Below are 20,018 nucleotides of genomic sequence, written 5' to 3' on the forward strand. Positions count from 1 at the left end.
TTAGTGTGGAATGTTTAATCTTCCAATCGGTTTCACTAAACTAAACCAAAGCAACGGTAGCAAATCCAGGAATCCTATTAAAGTTGACCTACATAGTGGGAATAAAATTGGTCTCCTGCTTTCTTTTGCTTTCTGTTTTACTGTTGAGAGTTCTGTGAATGTTTTCCTTAGAGTCAGTTAAAGTTTATTGCTACTCCAAGCACAATTCCTGCCTGGCTGGGTGGCACACGCCTGGGTGGGGAGCTGGGAAGAGATGGGCACCTTGTGCCAGGAGAGCTGCACAAGAGTGAAAGCCAAGCAAGTGAGAAGGGAGAGGGATTTAGCGCTGGGCTGTAATTGGAAGTTTGTCAACAGAGCATTAGCATGGAGTGCTTCCAGCAAACCCTGAGAGGGGGCAGAGGGAAATACTGCTTTTCTTAGCATAGCTTCAACCAGTCCAAACCAAGTGAAATGGCTTCTTTAGGCCTGTTGCTCAGTGTGGCTGTCTTGGTTAGAACTTTTTCTTTTTTACTGATGCCCAGAGAAGACTGGCCGGGATTTTCTTGCTGTGAGGTCTCATCACTCACTGCTTCCATTCTGCACCAATTGAGGCATAACTCAACTTACAGAACTGAAAAAGTAAGACTCAAGTTTTTCTTAGCAGCTCTGGAGCTGAATGTGCCATCCTTATAGAATCACCTGTCAAAGTTGCTCTGGTTTTTACCATGTAACTCTCTACCCCTTCTCTGATGTGTGCCTGAAAAAACCTCTGGTCTGAGATCTGGGAAGTGGATTGCAAAGGAGACTGTGAGGTGTGACGGTTGTGGGTTGGTTTTCCACAAGGCTTTTATGTTTCCTGCAAAATTTAGATGCAACATCATTAATAGTGGGAACTTTCTGATGTCTGAAGGAGATTTCTGACGTAGGCACTTCTAAATGCGTGACCGTAGACACAGAATTTGGCTTTTCTGACATAAAACTAACAGGAATCCAAATTCAGCCTAGCATGATAAAGGTGTTGTTGAAGATGATGGAACCGTGTTGGTTTACATAACTTGCATTGGCCAGCAGATTATATCTTAATGATACACAAAGTACATCTTTTACTTTATTTTAGAAGATAAGTATTTCTAGCTTGAGTAAATGCTGTTTTAACTTAAAGCACATAGAAATTCTTATCTCTTGCTTTTTTTGTGTGTGTACATATATATATGTATATATACGCACACATAGTATAGGAGGAGAGAATAGGAAAAGTCAAATACGTTTAGGTCTGTTCCTCATCCTTGCTTCCTTCTCTGGTTTTTCCCTGTACAGAAGTTCATAGAGTTTGAAGATGCACTGGAACAGCAGAAGAAAGAGCTACAAATCCAAGTGGAACACCTTGAATTTCAGACTCGACAGTTGGAGCTGAAGACCAAAAACTATGCAGATCAGAGTAAGCAAAGTTGTGCACCAGATACGATTATGTAGTTTGCTTTCCATGAGCATATACTTGCAGATATTCTTCATGTGCTGTTTTTTCTTGTTTGTTTTAATGTAGTTTGTGGAAAGCCTGAAATCTGTGGCTGTCCCTTTCTTTGGTATAAAAATCAGAGCAATCTACAGGGTGCGACATATCCACACTAGTGTAGTGCAGGTTTCATTGCTTCTCTTGCATGGAGCATGTCTAGATCTGTATGTTAGCTGATGGGTGGAATCTTTTCTTGGCAGTTTCACGGCTGGAGGAGCGTGAATCAGAAATGAAGAAAGAGTATAATGCTTTACATCAGCGTCACACAGAGGTAAGCTGTTGCCTGATTCCTTCCAAATAAACAAACTCTTAGCTTACCCATAAAACCACATCAGAGAATTGGGTTTTTCATCCTGACAGTGACTAGAGCTTCAGAAACTTGAGAGCATCAACATTATCTGAAGGGAGGGTGCAAGGAGGATGAAGCCATGCTCTTTTCAGTGGTGCCCAGTGCCAGAACAAGAATCAGAGGGTGCAAACCGGAACACGGGAGGTTCTGTCTGAACATCAGATAGCACTTTTTAAAAGAAATTTTAATGAATTGGAAGTAAATGCTGGAAAACAATATTCAAAAAACAGAAATAACAGAATATCCCAAGTTGGAAGGGACCCATAATGATCATGGAGTCCAATGGAGTCTTTTGTTTTATTCTGTTTGCCTCACGTATTTTTTCCTCTTCTCAGATGATCCAGACCTATTTGGAACACATCGAACGATCCAAGATGCAGCAGGTTGTGGGAAATAATCAAACTGAGGGCAGTGTACCTGGGAGAAGGTAGGGCCATAACCTCTCCATATAATGTTTGCCATCCAGGAACTTATCAAATGAGTGCATATTTGCAAGAGAAAGAAACCAAAGGATCTTTCCCTGTGGGCATGGATTGTACCTGAAGCTTTTTGTAATGGGTTGAGGGTGAGTTGTGGATAAGTTCTCTAAGGTTTGACAGAGAGGAGTTTTTTGTGTTCTGTTACAAAGCTTAGACTTCATTGTGCTGCTGCAGATGGACGTCTTCTGGAAAGCAACGTTTGTGTTCTCAGGTATCATGTATAAGACTGATCCATAAAATGGATGGGGATGGAAGAGAGTGTTCATTTGTGTGTGTCTGTGTGCATGTGTGATAGCCAGCGAAACTGGAGTAGTTAAACGCATTAGCCTTTATGTAACTTCTTCCCCAGTTTCTTAAGGGAAGATTTATCTGAGTCAGTCACTCAATAGATCTACTTATGCCCATGAAAGTGCTTTGTTTTTTTCCCCTCTGTTTTCATAGCACCAAAGTGATCAGAGCCAGCCTCTGTTTAAAGGAATGGCAGTAGCAGGAAATGAAGTGCAGTATATAAAACCACTCTATTAAAACCACATATAAAAAGATAATTTCAAATGAAGAAAAGAAGAAATATTCTTCCTATTTTATAAAAATAAGGTTATTTTAGTACCTTCTGTTTAGATCCGTAACATTTAAATACTAGTGTGTCCATTAGGTTTGGGATAAAGAAAGTGGAAGGAAGTGTCAGGTCTTGAAATAAACAATATAAGCTCTCTGGAAGCTGTGGCTTCCTTTTGCTGGGTTGGAGTGCCTGGGAAGGAATTCAGATCATCAAGGTTTTGGTTGTGTATTGTAAAACAGCAGAGGAGAGAGCAAGAGAGACACAAACTGCTCCCCGATTCCTTGCAGACGTGATGTTCCTTCCCCAGCCAGTGCTTGGCCTCCTGCCCGAGCATCGTGCTGTGAGGGGAAGGTTTGGGGGTCAGCCTCTGGTTCTGTGCTGGTGCCTTACTGGTGTGCACACAGGGCTGCTGGGGGGAACGGGAGTTTTGTTCACAGCTGTTGGTAACGTAACATTGTGTTAGAAGGAAGGGAGGATGCTGAAGGAAAATGGGCTCTGTAACTGCAGAACATCCATGTTTGAGACTTCTGCTGGGCTGTGTGCCTCTGCTGTCAGATGTCTCTGTACAAGCTCTTAGGCACACCCATGGTGAAGGAGAAACAGGGTGGATTAGGTCTTTGTTCAGTCCAACTCACCTCTCCCACCTACCTGAAAGGTATGAATGTTTGTAGGAAGAACAGCTGTGCTGATGTGTGCGTTTCTGTCTTGTTGCCATCTCCATGTCTCAGCTGGGAACAGGGGGAGCTGGGAATTGCTGAGCTGGCAGGGTGCAGCATTGCAGGAAGCCAAGTGTCAGTGTGTGGTCCTGTTTCTTTTGTTCTGCAGAGAGCAGCTCAGCTCTCCTGCCATGGAGAATATCCAGCAGTGTTTCAGGGGCAGCAATATAGCAGTTTGAAGCAGTTATACCCTAAACTCCAGAGGCAGAGAGACTTATCTAGGCTTTCTCCTGCACAAACTCTGAAGGACAGCACAAATCTGTAGCGGATCTAAAAGGAACTGGAATAGGAACATTCTGATCTGGCTGAGTTCTTTCCATATAGTAAGTTCTCAGTGCTGTGTTTTCTGCAGAGCAGTAAATTGGTGTCATGTCAGAGAGTGGCTTAGAAAAATAAAACTGATTACAGAATACAGTGTAACCCTTTCCCATCTGAAGGTAATGCTTTTCTAGCAGACCAGTGGAAAAATATAGAAATCTATACAAGGAAAGAAGAGCAGAAGCTGGATGGTGGCCTCTGTAGGTGAATGGAGGCAGGCATGATGGGTATGGAAAGAGAAGATATGGGGTGAAAAGAACCAGTAGGTTGTTAGGATTGTGAGAGTGTGTGTTCCTGACAGCTCCCTCAATAGGTTGTTTCTGTTTTCCTCTGCCCCAAACCAATCCTGATCACAGCTGTAATGGTTGGAGTGTGTTAGGCTGGTTGCCCCCCCACACCCCGTTCTCTGGTATGAAGGACAAACCTTGCACTGAGGATTGTCTCTATGTTGGAGGGATGCTATTCCATGTAACGTGTTGCTAGTTCCTGGAAGAATGGGAAGAAAGAGCAGCTCGCTGTGTCTGTCACAGCCCTTGCCAGGCCTCCATCTGAATCTGTAGGAACAGCAGCTGGGAAGTGGGTCGTTTTCCTTCATTTCAAGCTTTGGGCTGTTCATGTGTGCTGTATTTGTGTATGTTTGTGCCTTTGAGGGTTGTGTGGTCCTGTGTCTGCACAGCTGCGTGTGGGTGAACACCAGCACTTGTGAGTTGGTACACTGATGTGTTTTGGGGGGGATATGGGTGTAATCTCTCAATGTCTTCCTACATGTTTGTGAGTGCATTTGGTTACCTTCACCTGTGGATGTGCTTGGGTGTGTTTTATATGGTAGACTGTGTAAATACATATTTGCATAAGGCTGTAAATGCACCAAGGGTGCTTCCTTGTCACTTGAGAGAAGATGGTGCAAGAACTGCTGAGGGGTGTGTGTGTGTGCTGCCATCTGAGGAGGGGAATGGGAACAGTGCACACCTCCAAGTAGTATGAATAAAAGTGCATGCATTCGCTGTCTCTGATAGGGCTGCATGTTTGCATGACCTTCATTCTCTAATAGTTGTTGTTGTGTTTTTTTGTTGTTTTTTTTTTTGTCTTGCTTTTTGTGCAATTGCTGCTCTGTTTTGGCTGTTACGTTTGTCGCTGCAGTCATTGCCAGTCATGGAGGAAAAGGTAAATCCTACTGCTATTTGTTAATCATAGTTCTGGAGGTTGCTGTTGGGTGGTCGTGGTGTGATGCTGAAAGGTTCTGTGCTGGCCTATTTGCCCTCTTTGTGTACTGACATCTGCATTAGATTCACTCACATGGCACACTTCCCTTGGCTGGTGCAGAGGGAGCCAGCAAGCTGCTACATCAGGAAGGAGCTCATGCACCCAAAGCAGAAGGGGCAGAGGCTGGATTCCAAACTGGGATCATCCCTGTGTGATTGGACATTTGCACTTCACCTTCCAGATTACTTTAAAAAGTTGTCTTTTCTCCTTTAAATTAGAATCATCAAATCACCAAGGTTGGAAAAGATCCCCAATGATCCAAGTGTCCACCTACCACCAATATTTCCCTTCTAAACCATGCCCTGCCTACCGCATCTACACGTTTCTTGAACACTTCCTATATGAGCACAAAATACACCTCTTTTCTAAGCAGGGCAGGAAATGCGTGTCACCAGTAACTGTCAGAATGCACATCTGACTTTGGCTGAGGCAGTGAGTTCTGCACCCTCAGCCTACAAAGAGGGCTGTTGCCACCTTGCAATGATGGCAAACCTAGTAGTTCTGTTACATTTTCTAAGCTTTAAGGTCTTACAGGAGGAGCATTCTGATCCAGGTTTTGGCTACTGCATGCCCTTATAGAGGCTTTTGCTGTTTTCCTCACAACATGAGGTGGAACTAACCAAGTGCTCAGAGTCCCCCTGGACCAGAAGGACGTGGGTGTATGAAAGTCACTCCAAAGGGCTGTAGTCAGCACTGAAAATTTATAGCAACCCTGAGGATATTCTGAACTACTTTGGGTAATGGTAACACCAACATCAGGACTGTGAAACTGAAGTTATCTTTCCTGCAGTTTTTCCTTGATGGGGCACAGTAAGCAGCCATTCCAAGCAGGAGCCATGCTGGCACAGCGGTGCAGTGCGCCGTGTCAGCTGGACAGTGCTCAGAATGGAAAGGCTGAGCATTGGTCTCTTCCGTTAGACATTTTGCTTTCACTTTGTAAATGAACTCTTTTCTGCCCCTGCCATGTCAGTGTGTTTGAGTCAGTCCTGGGGCAGCCTCAGATGCAGCTGCAGTTGTTTTTCACCCATGGTCACAGATCACAGGATCACAGAACAGGTTGGGTTGAAGGGACTGCTGGAGGCTGCCGGTCCCACTGTGTGATGGTGGTAGCTGAGCTGAGTCTTGGTGAAATGATTGCTGTGTCCAGGAGCAGTGCTGTACTGGGCTGGCATGGAGCCTGATGGAGCAGGGAAGCAGATCGGTGTCTTGCAAGGAGGTGATGACTGCTGCCCTGTTTCTGGAGTGTTCATGCTGACAAGCTACTTTCTTTTTTGAGTTTCCACCTCCACTGCTTGCTCTACATTTTCTCCCACTGGAACTTGGTCCCCAAATCTGTGCCAGCTTCCATATTGAGAATCAAATCCACAGCTTGCTGGTCACCTGCACTTGCCAGAAAGGAGAGTGATAAAGAAAAAGTAATACAGACATCTGGCTTTATGAGTGATGCATTTATTTATAAGTTTGTATAAATTCTGAATTTTGAGAAGACTGTAGTTGGATATGGAGGAGGAATCACAGAATGCAAGTATTACTTCTCTTGCTTAGTATTAGAAGTGATCCAAAACCCACTGATTTCTGCTGTTGGTGCAAACCAGGTTTGGGGTGGAATGTGCAGAAGTGGCGTGTAGGTGACTCACTTCAGCCTCTTTCTTCGTTCAATGATGCCCATTTTGTTGTGGGATTGTCTGCTGTGGCGTTTTCCCACGGTGCACCCATTTCTCAAAGGACACATTGGTTTGAATTTGCTCGGTTTCTTTGCACTTTTGCTTTTCCTTCAAACACTGCATGGGGGTGCTGATGTCAGTTGTGCCTGTCCTGGTCACTTGACCCCCTTTGACTTTCTAGGCAGATGGTTGGCTCTACCTGTAGACACTCTGGGTCTGAACAAACAGCACCATGGAGCTGTGGGTTTGGGAATCCACACAACTGCTAAGCTGGGGCAAGGAGTGCTGTTCAGTTTCTAATGACTAACATTTTGCATGAGCTAGTGTGCTGTTTCTTTTGTGTATGAAGCTCGTAAACAGCTAACAGATTGGCTTTCCCTCTCTCTCTGTTTCTCTGTTTAGCAGGAAGGAGCGTCCTAACTCTCTGAATGACGATTATGATTTTCAGCATTATTCAGTCCTGCCTTTAGGTTTTCATTGTCTTGAAGCAGTGCTTTGATGTGCTGACTTTTTTGTGAGGAAACATCAACAATACTTCTGCATACTTCCCAAATCCTTTCAAGACTATAGTTAAAGGAGAGGTCCTGCACAAGATCTGAGATGGAAGAAGTCTGTGACTGAATGCATGCAGAACTAATTTGAGATGTCCCTGTCTCATCTTTTTCAGAGTCTGAGGAATCCTTTACACTGACAAAGTCAGTACCGATGGCGTGAAACTCTAAGTGACATTTGTATAATTCATCTAATTTGGTCCGCATTTCTTTTACTTGTGACACTTTATCAATTATATATTCTTTGGCAACTTCTATGTTGTTAGTTAGTTGGGCATTTTTGTTTTCAAGTGTCATATTTATAGATTTCTGTTCATCCAGTTCAGAAGCAATTTCCCGATAGTCAGCTTGACCCTGCAGAATTTGTTCACGGAGGGCATCAGCTGTTTCTTCAGAAAAAGAAAGCTCAATACGCAGGCTTGTTACCTGCTTACTGAAATCTTCTTTTTTATTTTTTTCTCTTCTGCATTGTTCTTCAAGCACAGCTAAATGATGTTCCAAGATTTCAGTTCTTTCCCTCAGTGCTAGTACTTCCTTTCGGTACGTGGAGCACTTTTGCTTCATGTGTTCAATTTTCTTTTGCTCTACAGTGTTCTTTTTCTTTCTCTCATTTACAACTACTGTAAAACAAACAAACAAACAAACAAAAAAAAGGGAAAAGGAATGTAGCTCAGATTGATTAAAATCATTATTACATAGCAGTTCACAACACCAAGTAGCAACTTCTAAGTGAAAAACTGTCATAATATGCAAGCCATGCCCTCACATCACATAGTATTTGATACTAGTGAAGGAATTAAAGTTCTCTGAACACGTAATCAGGTGCCTCAGATTTCTATACAGAATTAACAGCAAAAGGTTTTCAGTCTGGAAGAACACTTTTACCATGGCACTACTCAAACCTTCCACTCCACACCAGTAGAAAATCTAATTAGATTTAAGAAACATGGGAACGAGATAGATAATTCACAGCTATATTCTTTCTATCTTCCGTGCTTCAGCAATCCCTATAAGGCAGCCAGGAATCACTCCATCTACATCTAAATGGTAGATAAACAGTTCTCTAAGAAATTTCATTCCAACTCACAGTCCTCTTACTTTCAAAAGAAAGATAAAACCCTGGACAAGTTGATCACTTAAGTGTTGATATCTGTCTCTCTTATTCAGTTGATCTCTAAACAAAATATGAGGATTCCTACTTCTGTCCACACTTACTCTTTTGCATATAAAGTTCATTCATAAAGTTGTACAAATTTGCAGATTCAAGTTTCCATAAATATTCCATTAGCTTGGGGCTGTTTTTTTCTTTAACTGGTGAGCAATTAGCTAAAATCACATGCATTTTCTTTCTATCAAAAGCGACTTCTGCTGTAGCGCCCACGTGCAGCCTGCATTACATACAGATTCACATGTACTGCATGGAAACAGCCTCTTAACTCATCTAAGGAGTTTTATATACAGCCCTCAACTGATTTAAAAGTCATACTGAAGAAACAGCAGTGGCATATTCCACCCTAAACCAGGTTTGGGTTTTGATTGCTGCTCCCAGCATCACTAGTGAGGGGAATATGATTTATAAGTAATCTAAACACTTTATGCTGAAAACAACAAGCAAGCACTAAAGCAAGATAAATAAGACTAGGGAGAAGATGTGTAATGTTCAGTCTAGAAGCTCCTTACACAGGAAGTAGGGAAAAAGCATTATTACAGAGCATAGGAAACAAGACCTAAAAGCTCAGAGAATGGTGTAAATACCCTGAACTTGAAGCTGAGATAACCTAGCATCTCCTAAAACACTTTTGCTCGTGCTACTTATATAACTAATTCTACAAAAGAACCAGCACAACATACCTGTGCTCATTGTTCTACTGTGTATATTTAACATAGCTAAAGAATATATATTAAGCAGTTTTTGAAATTGGATGATATTAATACTCACAAATAGAAGAAAATTTTAACATGATTGAATACTCAGTACTTCTTAACAGAAAACTTCATGATGGCATTGTGACTATCAGCTACCCATTTTAATTCCTATGTGGAGCATTGCTGTCATTAATTTTTAAATGAGAGCTTTGGTCATATGATTAGAACAAACCCACTACTATTTGGAGTATGGAGGAGTCCACATCCCTCCCTCAGTCTCTGGTAAGATGCTTATATGTGATGCCATTCAGTGGTCACATTAGGATTCAATATTTATGCCAAATAAAGGCAGCAGGGACAAATCATCCAAGAACAGTATCTCATCCAAAGAAGGCCTTGACTTTCTCCCTTGCACATATTTTGCAAGAGGAATACAAGAAAGGAAGGGACTACAGCTAAGTTTTAGATTTTCCCTTCTACATTGTATATGCCTTCCGTAATTCTAGGAACACTGATGCTCAGCTGTGCCCAGAAGTGAAGTTAAATACATCAGAGCTTATCCAAACCATTTTGCTCAAATATTGCCCATGAGCGAGCAATTAGCAGGTCATCAACAATTTTGATAGTTGCTTCAGGAAAAACAAAACAAACAAACAAAAAAAAGCACTTGAACAGCTGATGCTACTCAGAAGATCAGCAACAGCAGTTGAAACAATCCTAAAGAAACTGCTTTAAAACTATTACCAAATCTGCAAGTGCATCAACAGATGAGGAAAAAGCAGCAAAAAGGAAAAAAATAGTGCAAAAAACTTTTATTCTTAAGCATTCAAAAATGAACAGCATAGGACCTTCTGAAAAAGGGATATTTACATAACAGTTACTTCTATTTACAGTTTAACACAGTGGCTTTTCTCCTTATACCATAAGGTACGTGCTTCACAGCCTTTTGCTTCCTATCCGGAATAGGAAGCAATTTATTGTTTTGGAAGACACCCTGTTCAACGATGGAAGAAACTGTACCTTTCTTTGGAGGTGGCTCTTCCACAGTAGGCTTATCCTCATCAGTACTGCGCTTTCTTCCCACTTCCAACTCAGTTTTCTCTTGTTTCAGTGCTTTAACTGAAAGCACTGAAAATTGGCTGCTTTCAGTTCCTTTATTAGTGTTCTCTTCTGCTGGTTCTGCTTTAATGGTAGTTAAATGGTAGGTAGTCTTTTCCTGTATTGATATAAGATCAGTTACATTGAAGCTTAACAAAAGGAGCACTTAAGTCTCAGTAATCTTCTGTAGGCAAATATTTACACAAAACCATACAGCTAAAATATTTACCCGGTGACTCTATAGACATCAGTTACAAATCTCAATAGAAGACAGAACAAGTACACCTTCAGATAATGACAAGTGCAATACTCGGTAGAGTATACAAGGGAAAGCAAGAGCCTAGCAGGTTACAAAGTAAAAGACTTGCACACAATCAAGAGTTTAGCAGTTTATCAAAGAATTTCCTGTTTCCAAGAAGTCAACAAAATTACAAACATGGTCAAAGAGCAAATGGTCAGCTCTCATACAAGTTCATCACATCACACTTCTGCTAAGCTGCTAAAATCACTTTCATCGTGACAGATATAATCCAACCTTAAAGCTTAGTCAGCTCTGTCACGCATATTTTAGATTGTGTCCTTGACCACAAGTGAAGCTTCCTTACTTACAAGATGACGATTGTTAAGCCATGCTGGCACTGCCAAGGACTGATTATTCATCTTTAGTAACTTATGAAAAGAAAAGCCTCAGAAGTGTTCAGGCCACACAATCTCACAGATAGAGTTGGAGCCTTGTTCTTGGAAGAAGTAATAGGTGAGGACATGACTACTCATCACAGTCAGCTTTAATACCATGGAAATACTAAGTTGCAGTGATGCAGACAGTCAAAGACTAAGAAGGGTCAAGTTGCTAAGCTTACAAGGTTAGAGATCTGAGTGACAGAATTAACTATAAATGTTTTCAGAGCTACTTCAGGCTACCAAACATCAAAAAATGAACAAAAACCACCAGAAGTGGTATGCACACATACTTAATCAAGCTAGTCTTCACATATTCAGTAGCTGGCAGTACATTAGTCAGGATAAAGTTTTATGGACTGCATAGAACGTGGAGATATCCTGACCATTCCTACTCGTACTTCCAACTCTACTCAACATACTTTTACTGTTGCTCTTCCTCTGATGTAGGAGTGTGAGGCAGGAGTTAGTGGAACACACTGATATTTTTGTTGTTTGTGTTAACAACAACTACCTTCAGATAAATTTGAATTGTTTACAATTTCAAGCGAGTACCAGCTACATACAGAAAATCACTTTTCCAAAAATGTGTTGATTACAAGCATAGAATTAGTGTTTTTCTTTTTTTGTATAAGGATACGGAGATGTGTAAAACTCACATAATCTTTTACTTTTTCTTCTAAATGAGATTTTAAGTCTTGTAGCTCTGTAATAATGTCATCTTTCTGCACCACGATGTCCATTAGCTCTCGAATCCTTTCATTTTGTGTATTCATTTTCTTGGAAATAAAAAATAAAAAAAAATCAGTCATCAGTTTCTAATGTAGTGTTAAGTAGCTGAATTACACAATGCATTAAAGGCAAATTCAGTTAAGCTAAGCTCGGTAAGAAATCTATTAATGGAGCCTACTGGAATAGCATTTTAAGCTACCACAAGTTGGTATTAAAACAATTTTACACAACATCTTCTTGATAAAGTTACCTCAGTTGCTTCTTTAAGTTGCTCAACAGACTCATCCAATTTAATCACCTGCATTTCAAAGTCTGTAACACACAGAAAAGGTTGTATTACATAAGTAGCCAATAGATAGTTTATTAAGTAATCATTTTTTCCAGATATTCTAACGTTTAGGTAGCTTTTGAACAGATTAATTAATTTGCATGTGGTCTTCACTTATTGGGAGTGATTCAAAAGTTTTCTATATTTCTTGGAACGAAAACATTGCATCAACAAGACATAAAGAAGAGTAGAGATTACAATATAAAAGTAAAAATCAAGATATAGACATTTAACCCCATACTTACGAAAGCGTAAAGCTGCTCGTTGCAGTTTAAAGGAGAGGGGGAAAAAAGAAAAGAAATAACCAAAAACCGTGGAATTGCTGAACCTGAATATACACAAGGAACAAACTATCACTTATCTACAGGCTATGGTTCCAAAGGTAGAACATCTCCTCTAATTCCTACTCAAACTGGTTATTTCTCTTTTAGATTAATGAACTATTTCTGTCTTCTACCTTTCACATCGCACAACTCACCTTTGTTCTTCTGCATCAGCTCTTCTTCAGTTTTAAGTAGTTTGGTGTTTCTCTCTGTTAGCTCTTCTTTGGTCTCCATCAGTTCAAAGTTAGTTTTCTCCAGCTGCTTTTCAAACCAGCCAGTATCTTCCTTCGGGTCCCCCAGGGATACAATGGAACTATGTGCTGCCTCAGCTTGCTCTTTAATATCAATGACATCATAATGCACAGAATCAAGAATGCCCTCAGGATCAACACAGGTGTCAGGCACTATGCTATGTTCTCCACCCTGAAACGTAATTTATAATCAGTTAAAACTGGTGAATAGCTGACTACATAATAGCTGTTATTTCTACAGATAGTCTGGATAGCCACTATGAAGACAGCCATACAAGAAGTTTTTAATTTCAGCTTCAAAACCCACCTCACAAATTTACATACAACATGACAGTGATTCGTATGGGGGGAAGATAAGTGGCATTCTAGTAACAGCTAATATATTTTATAGTATTTGATGACCACACTCCCCCTTTTTTTTTTTTTTTTTTTTTTTTTAAATATTACCCCAGATTGATCTCCTTCAAATTTAACGTACAAGTTTGGACTCCCCTTTTCTTTGTATACAGCGTAAATTTTCATTTCGTGTTGCAGAAACAAGGAAAACGCCCAAATTCCCAAAGCTTTCTGAAACTGTTCTTACGGCTCAGCAACTATTCTAGCTAGATGAAGAATAGATGTATCTTGCTCATCATACAGCAACACAGCATGCACTTCTTTGTAAACAGCCTTGTGTTTCTACAAGATGTGCCCATAACATTTAAATAGTAAAAAGGAAAATATTTAAGAAAAAAAAAAGAAAAATACCAGGGTGTCATGGTTTAATAATTTCGTAATTTTGCTATCAGTATTCCACATCATAACGTCATATAAAGCATGAATACTTTTACTGCTCCCGAACACTTGCAGTATATTGTTGATATTGTCGTGTGGGGCCATACAGCAGCAGAGATTTTCAAGAAAAGAAAACAGATAATCCAAATTCTTTTGCAAGCTGGTTTTGCCATTAAGCGCAGCAAGGTGAAGGGGTCTGCACAGGAAATCCAGTTCTTAGGTGTAAAATGGCAAGATGGGCATCGACACATCCCAGCAGATGTGACTGACAAAATCACTGCTATGTCTCCTCCCACCAACAAGACAGAGACCCAATCTTTTCTGGAAGTAGTGGGCTTTTGGAGAATGCATGTCCCAAACTACAGCCACATAGTGAGCCCCCTCTATCAGGTAACACGGAAGAAGAATAATTTCTCATGGGGTCCTGAGCAGCAGCAGGCTTTTGAGCAGAGAAAACAAGAGATAGCCCGTGCCGTGGCCTTGGGGCCAGTACGGACGGGACAGGATGTAAAGAACATCCTCTACACTGCTGCTGGAGAGAAAGGTCCCACTTGGAGTTTGTGGCAAAGAGCTTTAGGAGAAACCCAAGGCCAACCCCCGGGACTTTGGAGTCGAGCATATAAAGGGTCAGAGGAGTGCTACACTCCAACTGAGAAGGAGATCTTAGCCGTGTATGAGGGGGTTTGGGCTGCTTCTGAAGTAGTTGGGACAGAGGTTCAGCTCCTTCTAGCACCTCGCTTGCCTGCGGCCCCCCTGTCACGGACACAGGTAGATTTTTGTCTAAACCGTGACAACTACCCAGAATGCAGCATAAGGGAATTTTTGCCTAGAACTCTGGAGGACTATTTGTAACTCAGAAAGGTCAGAGATAGAAAGTTCACACTGATTTCTGGGTCACCAGCCTCACCGTACATCAGCATTTTTGGTTTTTAAATGATACATAAAGTTCTCAATAGCACTGCTCTAGTCGGTAGTTCTTTCCCTTTCTGTGCAGCTTGCTCTGTGCATGGCTTGTGAACTGCTATTCAGGCCAGACAGCTGCAGCCCCAAAGACCTGCCATAAATGTACAAATTCTACCAGGATAATGTCTTGATAATATGACGAAGGATGCGGCTTTCTCGCTCTGACATGTAAAAAGTGCACTTCCACTTTCTTCAATTTTCACATCTGAAAGTTCCTTGATAAAGTAATTAGGTTTTTCTGGAAGGAAAAAAAAAAGGATGAGGGTGTAGGACAAAGGGATTTGTTACCACAACAAGTCCCAAGCATACAGAGGTGTCCTGAATCTCCTTTGCCCTCATTTCAGAATATCACATAGAGATGCAAAGAGTCTAAGAAGACCACAGAGTCCACCCATTTACATAGGTTTGATAATTCCAGTAGATATCTGGAAAGTTCAATACCATTATACATGCGCTGGTAGGATCTCATCTGATAAACTGCATATAGTTTGGATTACACATATTCAATATAGACTAATTCAGATTGCCATCTTTTCTTGGCTCACTAACACCCAAGATCATAGAATCATAGAATGATCACAGAATCATAGAGTGGCCTGAGTAGAAAAGGACCTCAAAGATCATCTAGTTTCAAACCCCCTCCAAGGGGTCACCAACCACCAGACCAGGCTGCCCAGATCCACATCACACTGGAGAATCATTCAGTTTCCAGATTATTTTAAGGAAAAGATTTTAATCCATCATATTTTCTGAAAACTAAGAATTGATCCTGCTCAAGGAAACAGAAGAGAAAAACATCACCCACAGGCTGCAGATATTTACCTCGACTTCTCTACATGCCATCCCCAGTGTGCTTTTCAACTCACCTTGCACAGTGACCCTGGCTTTTGTTATGGAGTCCTCTGTCTCACAGGGGTACTCCCCACTGTCCTTGGCAGTAGAGTCATGGATGATCAGAATGGCCACACTTCCCTCCTGCTGCAAGTCGTACTTCTGGCTTTTTCTGATTGCTTTGCCATCCTTGTACCACCTGATGTTCAAATCCGGTTTTGACAGCTCACAGCTCAGGCTGATGTCCTGCCCTGCTGCTGCTGTCTTATCCTCCAGCTGTTTTGAAACCTCAGTAGGTTTTCCTGGAAGAAAACATTGCTTTTTGAGTAACATACACTTAGGGTAGGATGCCTCTCTCAAAATACACGCATCTACATGCTGGAGATAAGTTAGAGAGGCACTTGCAACAGACGCCATCCTACAGCCAGCAGTAATCTGCAAAGTACAGACAATAGAATTCCAGGCAGCATTTATTCTCTCTTAAATCTACCCCATTGAGGATGATGAACCATGTCTGAAAACTGCCTCTCTCTTCTCTCCACTCATCACACTGGGAGCCTCAGATGATGCTCTCAGATGCACATGTTCTAGATAGGAATTTGTTGTACAGCTAGATGATGTGAAGGCCATCCCTTCAGCTTATACTTAGAGGATTTTTGCTCCCTCAGTTCCCTCAACAGATCATTCCTGATTTACTGTTAATGGAACAAGCTGTAGTGAGATGACCATTGCCAACACTACCCCAGTGCTTTGGGTAGTTCTCACATTTGTGTAAAATGTTTCCTCCTTTTACTTATTTTTAAGAGAAATTCTCAGTGCTTCAAGGTTCAAGTAGAAGGTTGCTATTCACTTTAACCATATTATGACTTAGCTCTCACGACAATCTTATCAGAAGACAGTTGAAGGAATCAGACCCCAGAATCTCTCCCATCTCATTACCTTTCACAGACAGAGAGGCTTTGGAGGTTAGACCACGGGCAGTAAAAACGACTTCCTCAGTGTCAGTAGGAGTCACACTTTTGATAATGAGAGTATATTTCCGACTCACGTTAGAAGCTTTAAATCACCCACCACTTTCCACTCTGCTTCCAGTCAGTGTCCAGTTGAACTCATCAATGCTTTCATGGGAGAGAATGCATTCAAAAGTACAATCTTCTCCCTCCTGCATTTCAGTGTTTTTCAGCCGTTTGGTAATGCCACTATTCAGCTCTGGAAGAGAAGAGATAGGTTAGTATGAGGTTTATATGGAGAAAAGGCATTTGTGACATATGTGAGTAGCAGTACTGGTGTTTTAACTCAGGATTTGCAGAACATGGCTGTGTTCCTTACTGATGTATTCTCTAAGACATTCTCCACTCAGAATTACCAGAAAGCTATAAAAAAAAGAGACGTGAATCTCTTGTCTTTGCTCTGGAAGAACTACAAGGCGAGCAGCTCAGTCCATGGAGCAGAATGAAGATTCAATGAGCTACAGAGGGAAAAACCTAACAGAGAGGACAACTCTAAGATGCTGCGTGAGAAAAAGGGTTTTGCCTATGACAAGAAATTAACTGTTTCTATTAGCTCATTTGTTACCATCCTACCCCTATTGGTGTTCAAACCATTTCTCCATTTTTGGTATGTTTAGAAAGGAAATATTTCCAGGACATTCTTGATGTGTTTGGTGATTTCCATGGCAAAATGAGATACATTTACATCAAAAGCAATGGGAATTTTCCAGACATCACTGCACTAAATTGCAGTAATACACTTCTATTGTAGAAACTATTAAGGCTCAAGGGGGAATAGGTGTAAGACATAGTGACCACACTGAATGTGCTTTCAGCACTCCTTTACTTTCCACAGTACTTACCCTGAATGCCGACCTTTGACTTGGCAACATCAGTGCCAATATCACAGGTATAGAAACCTGCATCTGACATCTCGAGGTCATGGATAAGGGGACATAGGGTCTTCCCAGACTGTACCAGTTCATACTTGTTGCCAGAAGTGAGCACAACACCGTCCTTTTTCCACACTGGTTTGACCTTCTCTTTATAGAGACTTCGCATTCCAATTTAATCACACCCCGCTCCTCACCAAAAACATCATCCAAGGACTTCATGAAGACAGCAGGGTTCTCTGCAATTAAACAGGCAAAACAGAACAACATGATACAGAAGACCAGACATTTCCAGTTGCTTTCAGATTTTTAAAGAGGGATAAATAAATCTTCACCACTACTGACGACACCAAGATAGAACCTAAAGCGGTTTCATGTCTGTTGACTGAATACGCTTTATGGAATTCTGAACTAATCAGTAGGAGAATACAGGGAACAGGAGGGACAGCCTGCATTGCTTTGGGTGGGACTGATATCATATGAAGTAATTGGGATGCAGCTCTTCTAAAGCTGGAGAGCTGGCATTGCCCTCACATGGAGCAGAGCTCATACAGCAGGCCACAGGATTAAGAGGAACACTTTTGATTTTCCTGTATTATTGACTACTCTTATCTGTCTTCTATTTCACACATCAGATTTTTATACTGGGGAAAAAACTTCCACCAAATGCAAAAGTAAGGAGAAAGAGGAAATCCTTCAAACTCTGAGCGCATAGAGTAAAAGAGCTTAATTGCAGGGGAGAGCAGATTAGAATCACAGTATCCTTAGAATTGGAAGAGACCCTTAAAGGCCATCTAGCCCAGCTCCCCTGCAATAAAAAGGGACATTCACAGCTAGATCAGGTTGCTCACAGCCTGGTCATTAGTCATCCCAGAGGCAAAACACACACTGAATGATCTCTCCCTGCAGTCATAAATCCTTAATTCCATAAATCACTGGAAGAAAGCCCATCATGACTTTGGTGGCTATCTGAGCCCCAGAGAGGTGAGCTTTAGAAGCAGGATTGCTGCACAATAGAATGAACTGGAGCTCCTTAGCATCTCTTACATCCAGGAGGGGTGTGATCAGACCCACCTATCACCTTCAGGTGCGCTTTCTGACACCCTGTCTGACTTCACTGTCACTGTGCCAGCATCCTCAGGCTTAACCTGCTTCATTGTCATTGTGCAGCAATTGCCAATGTTCTTGATGTCATTGTAATTGTTGGTGTAAAGGAGGTTGCCATTCAGGAACCATTCCACGTCCTCGTCATCATAAGACAGCTCGCAGGAGAAGACAGCAGAGCTTTCTTCTTCAATTTCCACATCCTGCAGGTGCTTCGTTACTTCTACATTGCGGGCTGTGGGGAAACAAGGTGAACTGTTACCACTGTTACTATAAATCATACTGGGATGTGGTAGAATGGTTGGACTAGATGATCTTTGTGTAATCTTCTCAGTGAAGACTATACATTTATAAAGTTAGCAGGAGAGAACGACAGAAATCAACCTCAAGACGAGAAGTCTGAGGTGAAATAGGACATGGAAGAGGCCACCCTCCCTGCTCATACCTTCAGCTGTCAGCGTGGCCTCAGTCTCTGCAATTCCTGCCTTGCACTTGTACACACCAGCATCATCGGGCTTCAGCTTCAGAATCTTGAGCTCTGCTGAATGCTTATTCCTCTTGATCTTGTACTTCTCAGAGGGCTTGATGAGTGTGTGGCCCTTGAACCATTTCACAACCTTTGGAGAAGGCCTGAAGTCACAGGACAGGATGACAGAATGACATTCCAAAGCTGTCTTGTCCTCCAACTTCCTGGTGATTTGTATATGGTAATCTGCAAAGCAGGGGTGGAAGAGAAGAAAGGATGAGGACAATTGGAAGAAGAGGAAAGTCTCTTGCGTGTATTCCATTCCTAATAATGTCAAGTTCACAATGGTTTTTTGAACCACTCCAAAGATAAAACAAACGATTGTCTATAGGGAATGCCATTGACTACATTTCTATAAAGTAATACTGTATATTATCTACCAAATGCAAGGTCCAGCTCTTGTTCTGTGCTTATTAAATTGCTCCCAGTTGAGGCTTTTATTCAAATAAGAGTGAGTTGAAAATATAACAAGTACTTTAGGGTGTGAATGGAGACTCTTACGCTGGGGACAACAGCAGATAAAAAACCTGGAAGTTTCTTTCAGGTGAAATCAATGACAAACTGCATCAAATTTAGGTGCTACCAAACTTAACCTTGTCTAGTTCAGAAATACAATTAATTTCACCTGATTTGACTTCTTTGGTATAGCCAAGGACAAAACCTCAGCTCTGCAGATCTGAATAGTAAGCACATCACAGCTATTCAAACAGATCTTTTACTGAGATGCAGCTGTCTCATTTAGTGTCCAACGACTTTGAACTGGAAATGGAGCAGACCCTCCAGACACACACACAATATTTCAAAGACCCCAGTGAAGGAAGGCTGTACGTTAATTAATTCTTCATCTTCATGATGTAAACCAAGCCAGGATATGTTACCTCTGACAAGCAGATTGGCTGTGGATTTTGATTTGCCAATTGAGAACTGAATGGTGCTTGTCATATCAGTGGTGGTTTTCGGTATGGTCAGCTGGTGGATGGTGCCTTCTTGCTGCATAATCAAGTTTCTGCCAGCCTGTAAGACTTCCCCACGTAGATACCACTTGGGAGGTTTCACAGAAGGAATGGATATCTCGCATTCAAACTTGGCTTTTTCAGGCTCAGTCACATCCTCATCACACAGCTCCTTTATTAGACTAATGGATTGCTCTTTAAGAAGGATGGAACAAGAGAAAGCAGAGATGTAGAAGGAATGTAAAAAACCCTTACATTATCACCCTACTTACCCACATCAGCATAACTGCACATGAACACTACACCTATCAGCTCAAA

At 41.5% G+C, this 20,018-nt stretch overlaps 2 protein-coding genes and 1 long non-coding RNA gene across 3 annotated transcripts; 1 reads left to right on the forward strand and 2 right to left on the reverse strand.

Moving 5' to 3' along the window:
* Positions 1-1,246: 1,246 nt before the first annotated feature.
* On the forward strand, positions 1,247-2,582 carry LOC146759369 (uncharacterized). The gene is made up of 3 exons (XR_014932420.1): positions 1,247-1,417; positions 1,693-1,763; positions 2,177-2,582. It is a non-coding gene; the product is annotated as an uncharacterized LOC146759369 (long non-coding RNA).
* A 4,027-nt stretch (positions 2,583-6,609) lies between these two features.
* LOC146759370 (kinesin-like protein KIF20B) lies at positions 6,610-12,724 on the reverse strand. The gene is made up of 5 exons (XM_085510248.1): positions 12,572-12,724; positions 12,016-12,077; positions 11,693-11,812; positions 10,278-10,473; positions 6,610-8,011 (listed from the first exon to the last, which is right to left on the reverse strand). The coding sequence occupies exons 1-5, from the start codon at positions 12,648-12,650 to the stop codon at positions 7,257-7,259; spliced, it is 1,212 nt and encodes a 403-aa protein (XP_085366374.1). The 5' UTR covers positions 12,651-12,724; the 3' UTR covers positions 6,610-7,256.
* A 3,450-nt stretch (positions 12,725-16,174) lies between these two features.
* LOC146759371 (immunoglobulin superfamily member 22-like) lies at positions 16,175-18,448 on the reverse strand. Its single transcript, XM_085510287.1, has 3 exons — positions 18,192-18,448; positions 17,088-17,356; positions 16,175-16,444 (listed from the first exon to the last, which is right to left on the reverse strand). The coding sequence occupies exons 2-3, from the start codon at positions 17,284-17,286 to the stop codon at positions 16,299-16,301; spliced, it is 345 nt and encodes a 114-aa protein (XP_085366413.1). The 5' UTR covers positions 17,287-17,356; positions 18,192-18,448; the 3' UTR covers positions 16,175-16,298.
* Positions 18,449-20,018: the final 1,570 nt, after the last annotated feature.

The sequence above is a fragment of the Coturnix japonica genome, chromosome 10 (genome assembly GCF_054131305.1).
Source record: "Coturnix japonica strain WE chromosome 10, WE-NBRP24, whole genome shotgun sequence".
NCBI classification, from domain to species: Eukaryota; Metazoa; Chordata; class Aves; order Galliformes; family Phasianidae; genus Coturnix; species Coturnix japonica.